General features: G+C 43.0%; 1 protein-coding gene across 4 annotated transcripts in view; it reads left to right on the top strand.

The window, feature by feature from the left end:
- The first annotated feature begins 4579 nt into the window (after window positions 1-4579).
- C8A (complement C8 alpha chain) overlaps window positions 4580-10987 on the top strand; it is a 106263-nt gene continuing 99855 nt past the window's right edge. The window contains exons 1-2 of one of the 4 annotated variants that reach the window (XM_044005271.1): window positions 4580-4598; window positions 4801-4905. In XM_044005271.1, the coding sequence (XP_043861206.1) occupies window positions 4805-4905 (101 nt within the window). In that variant the 5' untranslated portion in view covers window positions 4580-4598; window positions 4801-4804. The other 3 variants (XM_044005273.1, XM_044005272.1, XM_044005275.1) reach the window with 3 other exon arrangements.

The following is a 10987-nucleotide window of genomic DNA, read 5'->3' as shown; positions in this document are numbered from 1 at the left end:
GAGGTAGTTAGATAGCTCAGTGGATAGAGTGATGGACCTGGAATCACTGCTTAACACAGTGCCTGGTACATGTTGGGTGCTTAATGAGTGTCTGTTTCCTCCTTTCCTTCATGAGCTCTATGGTGTAGCCAAGTTTTCCTCCATGCTGTTCCTCACACATGGCATCCTGTCTCCTATTCCTTGCCTTTGCCCAGTGGGTCCCTTGTGCTTGGAAAGTTCTTCCACTTTACCACCTCTTAGAAGCCCCACATTAGTGCTTCCACTTCAAAATTCCCTTTTATTCATTTGATATATTTTTATATCGATACATCAAAGAAAGTGAAGGTGTGGTTCTCTATTCCTGTATTTTGTATGATCTTAAATACATGTGTTGGTAGAATTCAAAGCCCTTAAAATGTTAGGATATGTTTGCATAAGTGACCTTTCTTCTTCACTTCCCTTCTTAGCTGTGTTTCTGCTTCCCTTTAGACTTGCATTCTATGACTTAGGTGCTTATTCATCTCTTTGGAACACTACTCTGCCATGCTGGTCCCCCTCTTCCACTAGTGAATTCCTTTGGTGGCCTCCATTTGGAGGTCCTCTGCAGACTGGCCACATTTCATTTCCTTCCTTGCTGTGCTTCTAACTCTCCATGTTCCTTCAGAAGAAGGTGCTTCCCTTCCTTGCCCACTTTTCAGCTCCCTTTGCTGGGTTATCTTCCCACATTAAAATATAAGCTTCTTTTTTTGTGAGGTAATTGGTGTTAAGTGACTCACCCAGGGTCACATAGCTAGTAAGTGTCAAGTGTCTGAGGCCGGATTTGAACTCAGGTACTCCTGACTCCAGGGCCAGTGCTTTATCCACTGCACCATCTAGGTGCCCCAAAACATAAGTTTCTTGGGGGCAGGTATCATCTTTCTTTTTGCTTATATTTGACCCCTAGAGTTTTGTTTTGGCTGGGCAATGAGGGTTAAATATCTTGCCTAGGGTCACACAGCTAGTAAGTGTCAAGTATCTGAGGCTGGATTTGAACTCAGGTCCTCTCGAATCTAGGGCAGGTGCTTTATCCACTGCACCACTTAGCTGTCCCTTACCCCTAGATCTTAATAAAGGTCATGGGATAGAGTAAGAGCTTAATACAGACAGTTCTTACTTTATGTAAATCCACTCTATGCAAATTTGACTATACTTAAAGATTTCTGAAAAATTCACTCCAAAGAGTTCGTTCATCCTCCTTCCCCACCCCCCCGCCCCCCCACACCTATGTGCAGTACTATACTTTCTCTCTCTGATCCCTCCTCTTGGCTCAGCACTCCATGGCCTTCCTTGAAAGCCCCTCCAAACCCTTCCAAGTAAAAGCAGAACAGAAGCCCAGAGCTGATGGGGGGGTGAGGGTGGGGGGCTTTCTTTGAGACCTCTGGTGCTGAGAGAGGAGGCCTTTTCCCTGTTCTGTCCATTAGTCCACATGTCTGTCTTCTGTCTGTCTGTGCCAGGGTACCACCTGTCTGTCCCTGGCTCCTGCCTATCACTCACCCTCTCATGTCTGTGTCTATGCCCAGCCTTCACGTCTGCCCCTGTCCCCCATCTAATCTGGATTTAGGCCTTACCTCTGGCACTTGCTGTGGGAGGGGGTGGGGAGGCAGCTCCATAGAGGCTTATTTAGACTCAGAGTCAAGGAGATCAGTGAGAGCAGCTCTAAAGTGGAATGACTTGTCATGAGAGGTGTGGGATTCCCTCTCCCCATCCAGGAGGTCTTCAAGCAAAGACTAGATAGCCACTTATAAGGTAAACTATAGTGTGGATTCTTTGTCAGCTTGGTTGAACTAAATGCTCATGGAGATCTCTTCCAATTCTGTGATTCAAGGAATTCAGCAAGCATTTCTTAGACACCTACCATGTGCAGTGCACTGTCCTTGGTTCTGAGGCTATGAAGATGAAGAACACTCCAGTCTTTTCTCCCAAGGTGCTTACTACCTCATGCTCTTCAGATTTAGGCACTAAAAATCAAATATACTATAAACTAGCTTCCAAATGATTCCTTTGTATTGTATGAAATTCCATCACTCTCCATATTGAGTAGTGATATATGAGCCAACATGGTTTCATCAAGAATGAATCGTGCCAAACTAACCTAATCTCCTTCCTTGACAGGATGACTAAAATGAGTAGATAAAAGGAAGGCTGTGGCTATAGTTTACCTAGATTGTTAGCAAAGTGTCTGACCATATCTCATACTATTCTTGTGGAGAATATAGAGATATGGATCAGGTGATAATCCAGCTGGATGGATTGAGAAACTGGCTAGATGGCTGGACTCAATGAGTTAGTGTTAATGACTTAATGTCAACATGGCAGGAAGTCTTTGGTGGAATACCCCAGCAATCTGGACATGGACCAGTCCCTGAGCACCTGTTTTTATAAGTGATCTGGTAAAAGGTATTGATGTTGGGCTCATCAGATTTGCAGATGATACCACACTGGAAGACATAGCTAATACTCTGAATGGGAGCATCAGGAACCAAAAGTGAGTCAATAGTGTGACTGGCCATCAAAAAGGCTAATGCAATCTTGGGGCATAGCTTGTGGGAACAGGAAGAATCCCACTGTTTTCTGTCCTTGTCAAACCTCATGTGGAGAGTTGTATTCAACTATGGGCACCATGGTTTAAGAAGGACATTGATAACCTGGAGAGTATCCAGAAGAAGACAACCAGGATTATGAAAAGCTTTGAATTTATAGCCTACAAGGTGCTATTTATGATTAATTAGTCTAGGGAAAAAAGACTCAGTAGGGACATTATGGCTGTGTTCAAGTATTTGAAGGACTGCATGTGGAGGAGGTCATTAAATTAGTTTTGCTTGTTCCCAGAGAGGGAACAATGGGTAGAAGTTGTAGAAGTATTGATGTAAGAAAAAAAAATTCCTAAGTTAGAGCTTTCCCAAATTGCAGAAAGCTGCCTTTGGAAGTGGTGAATCTTCTGTTCAATCCCTGCCTCCATCCCAACTTGGAGGTCTTCAACTAGGGCCCAGAAAGCCACTTGTCAGGTGTACTCTAGTAGAGATTCCTTTGTGTATGGGTGGGACTAGGGGCCTGATGACAACCCTTCCAACTCTCCCATTCTAAGGTTCTATGTTTCTGTGATGTTTGTGATTGAACATTACATTGTTGCTTGACTCTTCTACCCCAAGGAATCTCTGTATTCCTAAGGACAACTGCATGGCTCCATGAATCAGCCCCAAGGAGTAAGGGGCTATGCATCATGTGTGGAGCTCCCTAATCCAGATATAGGATCACAAGATTTATAGAGGAATGGAGCCTTCGTTATCACACAGTCTAATGATGCCCTCAGGTAACTGAAGCAGCAGCCAAGGCCTGGATAGGAGAAGGAATTTTCCCAAATGACCCCAAATCCAACCCTCTTCCCTCTGCAGCTCATTGACCTGAGGTTTGCAAAATCTGGACCCATATAACTGATCTAACTCAAAGTCTGATTGTCTGATGGATACTCTTTAGTGAATCACTTTGAAAGTCCAGGTGCTTATTCAGAACTTTCCAGAATTCATCATAGGTACATTTTTTCTGCTTTTCATCTGGACAGTTTCAATTAATTCAACAAGTTGCTTCTATGGCAAACACTGTGCTAGGCCTGGACGACAGAAAAACCATCTCTTTCCTTAACGAGCTTTCAATCTATCAAGGATGACAGCACGCGTGCACACACATATGAGAATGCAAAGGAACTGGAGTTGTGGCTTATTTTCTGTTTGGTTTTGATTTTGTTTTGCACATTGGTTATTCCATTGAAATGTGAGCTTCTTGAAGGCAGTGTTCATGTTTTTGCATTTATTTTTGTCCCCAGTGTGACTTAGCTCAGAGTCTGGTACACCCTAAACTCTTTTAAAAAAAAATTGTGAGACAATGAGGGTTAAGTGACTTGCCCAAGGTCACACAGCCAGTAAGTGTCAATGAACTCAGGTCCTCCTGAATCCTGAAAGTCAGTGCTTTATCTACTGTACCACCTAGCTGCCCCACACCCTAAACTCTTAATAAAGTCCTCTTCATTGATTGTGTGTATATGTGAATAAACTGCCTCTACCAACTCAAGTAAGAAACTTCACTGCAATTTATGTCTTTAGAGAGTTTTCTAGAACATTGTTAGATTAAGTGACTTGTTCAAGGTCACACAGTGACCTTGGGATTTAAACCCAGAGAGGCAAGCTCTCTAACCATTATGCAACACTGCTCCTCCACATATGTAGACAGTAAATACAAAGTGATTGCAGGCAACGGGAAGAGCAGTAACACCCAGAAGGAACAAGTCTTGTGTCTAAAGCCAGTGCTATCTTGTCTTAATGCAGATCTATATTGATCTAAGAGATGGATAGAGACAGACAGACATCTGAGAGAGACAAAGACCAAGAGACAGAGACAAAGTGAAAGACAGAAGATAGAGAGACAGAGCAGACAGTGTTTTTGGACTTGCTCTTGTTTAGACTTTTGCCCTCATGTGTTGAGATAACACCATATCTTTGGAAGCTAAAGTTGGTTTAAAATGCCCTGTTGCTCAATGGTTATGCCACTCACTGCTTTCCCAAAGGCCAGAAGGACAGGAGCCTTTGGTGAGCTGGGGGTACCTAACAAATCAATTTTTCCATCAATGATTAACTTTGAGAGGCCAAGCCAATGTCTTCTGGTAACTCTCTATTTAGGGGAAACTTTTCAAGGGTAGATCCTGTAGAATGATTTTCCTAAAAGATAAATAAACCTCAATACTAGTGCAAAAGATATACCTGTTTAATCTCTTCCACTTTCCTACTTCAGAGCAATGGCGCCATGGCTCCTAAATGGAATAGTGGCTTTGCCTTTCCTCCTCCTTTGCCTGATGTCAGGCCAGCACCTCTCAGCAGCCCAGGATCAGTTCAGGAGGTAAGTGAACTTAACTTCTCCCCAATACTCCATATAGAATGATCTTCTCTTTGGACCAGAGAAGAAGAGTGGATTCCACATGTTGTGACCATGAGGTTCATATAATGTAGGACAGAAAAGGAGTTCTTGTTTAAATTATCCCTAGTGTTCCATTTTAGAAGCTGCTTTTTCTGACAAAGGTGTCCTGAGTGGAGACAATATTTTGATTTGTATGAATTGATTCTTCCCCTGCTAATGTGATCTTGGGTTGAATTAAGAGCTCATAATGCCCTGGATTAGTGCCATGATAGAACTGCTGTACCAGAGGTTCTTAACCTGGACCCCCGGGGGCTCATGGAGAGATTTCATGGAGTCCATGAAGGTAGAAGGGGAAAATGACAGCTTTGTTTTCATTAATCTCTAAATGAAATTTAATTTTTCTTTCAATAATTTCAAAACATCATTCTGAGAAGGGATCCATGGGTCACACCAGACTTTCACAGGGTTCTATGGTGCAAAAATGGTAAAGAACCCCTACTCTAAACTGTCTGGTCAGATTACATCTGAAATATTGTGCTCCATTTAGGGCGCTTCTTTTCAGAAGGGAAATTAATCAGCTGGAGAATATTAATCAATCATTTATTAAGTATTTACTTCCTTACTTACCAAGCCTATGTGAAACATTGGAGATACTTCGACTGTAACGTTATACATTCAGAGGAGGGCAAGCAGCCTGATGAAGGGTCATGAAAATTTTGCCTCTGACACTACCTATGTTACCTTGGGGAAGTAAGTTAACTTTCTATGCCTCAGTTTGCTACTCTGCAAATTGGATTGGCTGGACTTTGAGGTGCCATTTAGCTCTAAACCTTGGACCCTGTGGATAATCCATTTTGGTTTTTAGCCCACAATTATGCAATAGCTTGCATTTTGCAAAGTACACAAATGATCTCCTTTGAGCCTCACAACAACTCTGTGCTGTTATTATCCTTATTTGACAAGTGAGGAAACTGAGGCTTATTGAGGTGACTTGCCTGGAGTCATATGGCTAGTAAATAGTAAGTTTTGCAAAACACTTTACAAAAATTACTTCATTTGATCCTCACAATAACTTTGGGAGATAAGTGCTAATAGTATCCTCATTTTACAGATGAGGAAACTGAGGTGGATAGCAATTAAGTGACTTGCCCAGGGTCACGCAATTAGTAAGGATCTAAATCAGGATTTGAATTCAGACCTTCTTGACTGCTTCTAACACTACTCATTGGAATACCTATCTGCCTTTTGAGTGTAGGGCAGAGATTAGACCAAGAGTCTTCATTTTCATGTCCATTGCATACCACTTATGTGCAGACACACGTACAAATTTTAACTCTAATATCATTATAGCTTTTATATTTTATAGTAAGAGATATTTCCTTTTAGCAACAATTCAATGAAAAAAGGAGCCCATTTTCTACAACATTTAATTTGCAACTTGTATTTAAAGCAAATACACTTTAGAAAAAAAAATCAGAAAATTCATCACTAATAATTAGAAGATGAAGGCCAGGGAAAGTGTGGTAAGGGAAAACCTTTGCTGAGATACACTTAATTATAAAAGCTTATTATTGTAATCCCTTTTGAAAATGAACAAAGAGTCTCAATATTTGATGAACTTATCAAACAAGACAGACCCGGTGAAGAGGCGAATCTTAAGTCCAGGCAAAAGGAGAACCAATTAAAGACTTTGCACAGTGCTTCGGGAGATAATCAGCAGTCCCTTTGTCAGGGAGAAAAAGAACTCAGCCAGGCTTAGTGTGGAAGCGTGGGGCTAGAACTGGCCTGGAGGGCGGCATGGCTGATCCTTTCTGCCATCTTTAATGGGAGAAAATGATCAGTGGAAGCAGTGGGATTGTGGACCAATAGATGTGGCTCTTTTCAGTGGCTGACATGCTTATAGCAATCAGGGGTCTTCTCCTAGACACCCAGAATCAGACTCAAGGACAGAGAATGTTAGATCTTAGAATGTGGCATCTAGGAGACACGTTAGACTATTGACTGAGAGATGTTAGAGACATGTCCAGGGCCACACGGCTAAGTATTAGGGGCAAGATTTAAACCCAAGTATTCCTGATTCTAGGTTCAGCTGCTATTGACTTCCCCAATAGACTCCTTGAGGACAGGGATTGGTTTTTACCCCTCTTTGTATCCTGAGTGTTTGGCACCCTGGTGCCTGGCACACTGTAGGTGATTAATAAATGCTTGTTGCTGTGACTTGGCTGTCTTTTGGAGTTATACCGAGATTCCCACATGGGGAAGGGAAGGGAGAGAATATTGATTTTTCTTTCAGGTTCACTGCTGTTGAAGGTTGGCTATGGAAGGTGGGGATGGGGGCGATAAGATTGTGCTTGAGGATTGTAGCTATATTCATCCAAGCTCTTTCTCTTGCTTTGGGGAGCAAATGCTTTGTGAAAACTTAGCTTGACAAAGAAGTAAGTAAGCATGCCTACAGATTTGTATCCATCAAATCCTTTGAGTCATCTTTTTTTTTGGAGGGGGAGGATGGGGGTTAAGTGACTTGCCCAGGGTCACACAGCTAGTAAGTATCAAGTGTCTGAGGCCGGTTTTTATCTCAGGTCCTCCTGAATCCAAGGCTGGTGTTTTATCCACTGTGCCACCTAGCTGCCCCCTACTTCATGTCATCTTTACAACTTAATTGTGCAAATGTTTAGATGCTTTCCTGGGAATGGGCTCCCCCATTCCCCTTCTGCTTAGTAGGAAGTAGGTGGTAACAGTGGGATGTGTATCTTAGCCATTGGATGGGGGAGACACTTTCTTAAGTGATCAGGACATTTGCGTTCTTTGAAAAATCTCTGCTACTGAACTATACTTAGTGGTGATAGGATGTCCAATAAAGTAAAGTATAATAAAAAAACCTGTTAGCATGATGGGTAATGGGAACAATTCTGAACTTTAAGGTAGGTTCTTAGTAAATGAGTGGCTCATGGGTCACTCCCTCCCACTCTCTGACCCTCAATCCAAACCTATGAGGAAGGTGGGGGAGGCATTCTCATGCCCTTTTTACTGATGGGAAAACTGAGGTTCACTCAGACAACAAATATAACAATAATGGGCATTTCTATATTGTCAATTACTTTAGAAACAATATCTTATTGGACCCTCACAACAGGTCCAGGAGGGAAGTACTATTATTGTTGATGGTGATGGTGAGTAGTAGTAGTTGTAGTAGTAGTAGTAGTAGTAGTAGTAGTAGTAGTAGTAGTAGTAGTAGTAGTAGAAGTAATGGTGGTGGTAGTGATAGTGGTAGTGGTGGTGGTGGTGGTAATAACCTGTGATTTCTTTGATGGTCAGGAATGAATGTATGAGTTAATGAATGGAAGGATGAATGAATGATAGCACTATGATAAGCATTTAGATACAAATAGAAAAGAGGACTACTGTTCTTGCCCTCAAGGAGCTCCCATAATAATTGAGGTGAGGTCACACCTAGGAGGCTTTAACTGGGGGTCAGATGCAAAGGCCCATGGTATATAGGGCACTTCAGTTGATCAGATGATGAAATTTCTTTTTTAATGTCATGTCTGCTCCTAAAATTAGATCTGCCTGTGATTCTGAACCACTTGGCAGAGTCCAGGCCTTTGTTGGGTCCTCAGTGGCCAGGGGCCACATGCAGGTGGACTTTGGCAGAAGACCTAGTCTGGGAGCAGGCTGTTGGGGTGGGAAGGTGGGGTCTTGGACTTAGCCATCAGTGGTGCTTGTTCAGTGGTTGGTAGTAGGTGCCCTTTGTCCACAAGGGCTCCTCCCCCAAATTTGAACCTAGGTTGGAAGGAAGACCATCTGCCAGAGGACACTGCCCTTCCTAGGGCTCTTGGCTCAGGGTCCTGGATTATGTCCATCACACTCTCAGGGGAGGTGGCAGCTGGGATGGATTGACTTAGCATGTTGCCTGGGGCCCTAAAAATTAAATGATTTCTTCAGGATCTCACAACCAACATGCTAACATCAGTGGTTGGACCTGAACCTGGGTCTTTCTGACTCAAAGGTTGGCTCTATCCATTATTCCAAGCTCTGTTTTCTTGCACATAGTAGGTATTCAATGAAGGACCTACTATGTCCCTGAATGTCATTCCCCCAGAACACAGTCCTTATGCCACCTGAATGCCCCTGAGGAAGTGTCCCTTCCACTATTTCCTTCTTTCACATCAGGGCCCATCTCTTTTCCCCAGTAATCTTTTAACCTTTTATCATCCAGTATAAAAATGCTGATATGAATAAAACTCACAGAATTTCCACCTTGGAAGAGACTTTAGTGACTACCTGTGCCTGGATAAGAAGTGTTAGTAGACACATAGTCTTCAGTCAGTCAACAGGCATTCATTAAACACTATGTGCCTAGCACTGTGCTGAGTTGGCAATAAAATACACACTGAAAGAAAGTCAGTCTCTGCCTGCTAGAAGCTTACATTCTTTTTTTTTTTTTTTTTTTGCAGGGCAATAAGGGTTAAGTGACTTGCTTAAAGTCACACAGCTAGGAAGACTCAAGTGTCTGGTCTGGATTTGAACTCAGGTCCTCCTGAATCCAGGACCAGAGAAGTTTACATTCTAATGAGAACAGACAAAACATAAAAGGGAGCTGAAAAGGTGGAGAAGGAAGATACTGGGCACAGGAGACTAGAGATGAGTCAACTGCATGGCCTGGAAGGAAAGGCTATGGCCAGTCATTGGCCTGGGCTCCCTTCTTCATTTGGAGATTCTGGGAGGAAGCCTCGAAGCCCAGGGCTAGGTCTCAGGGAAGAGGGTGAAGGGAGCCCATTAGTGAGTGGACAGAAGGTCTGAGGAGCCATGGGCCCTAGGAAAGGCCTCCTGAAGGAGGTGAGGTCTGAGCCGAGTCTTGGGGCTCCAGGGATTCTAAGAGACAGAGGTGGGAAGCCCCAGTTTCATCCCGTGATCTTCATTGCTTGTGTCTACCAGGAGAAGGCTGGGCATTTGTGTGGGGGGGGCTCAGTTGGTGATGTCAGCGACTCCCCAAGTAGTCATTGGCTCCCAGCTTTGCTGGTTCTGTGATGGGGATGGATTCCTGTATTTGGCTCAGTGTAGACATCATGTCACAAAGTTTTTAAATCAACAGTGACAAAATTTCATTCCACCTAAGCTTTTGGTTACATCCCTTAATGCCTTCCCCCTCATTTTGACATCTTAATGGGGTCTCTGTAGACTTGCAATGACATCTTGACAATTTTACTTGGATGTACTGAAATATGCCAAAGACTAACTCTGCCCTTCCTTATCAGATTATCAGCTTACTCCTAATTTTCTCTTTCCTATTGTAACATACTGCAGTGGAAAACAGGCTCATCTTGGAGTCACAGGACCTGGGTTCAAATTCTGACTATCCCACTTATTCCCTGTACATATTTTAGTCATCACAGTATCTCCTCGGGCCTCAGTTTTCTCATCTGTAAAATGAGATTTTGGACAAGGTGACCTAGAAGGGCCTTTCCAGCTTTCAATATGAGACAAGGCTTGTTTGGATTTCTCCTTCCTATCTTGAGGGTTTATCACAATGTGTGGCATGATATCTGTAAAGTGCTTTAGCCCAGTACCCTGTATGTAGAAGACACCAAATAAATGTTTGTTCCCTTCCCTCTTCCCTACTTAATAAATGCTGGTTGAATTGACTTGATCAGAATGTCCTATAATATTAATCATAATAGTGGAGAGTAGTTATAAAGCACCTTAAGGTTTTCAAAATGCTTTACAATTTTGATCTCCTTTGATCTTCATGACAGCCCCAGGAGGGAGGGAGGTGCTATTATCCTCATTTTACATTTGAGGAAACTGAGGCAGATGGAGGTGAAATGACTTGGCCAAGGTGACACAGCTAGAAAACATTTGAGGCTGGATATGGACTCAGGTCTCCCTGACTCCAGGTCTAGTGCTCTGACCACTGTGTCATGGCAGCTAGATGGAGCAATGGACGTGGTACTGGAACTGGAGTCAGAACTTCAAATCCTACCTCAGACACTTATTAGCTGTGGGACCCTGGGCAAGTCACTTCACCTCTGTCTACTTCAGTTTCCTCACCTGCAAAATGGGGACA

Source organism: Dromiciops gliroides, chromosome 4 (assembly GCF_019393635.1).
Source record: "Dromiciops gliroides isolate mDroGli1 chromosome 4, mDroGli1.pri, whole genome shotgun sequence".
Taxonomy (NCBI): Eukaryota; Metazoa; Chordata; class Mammalia; order Microbiotheria; family Microbiotheriidae; genus Dromiciops; species Dromiciops gliroides.
This window is presented reverse-complemented; position numbering and strand designations above follow the sequence as displayed.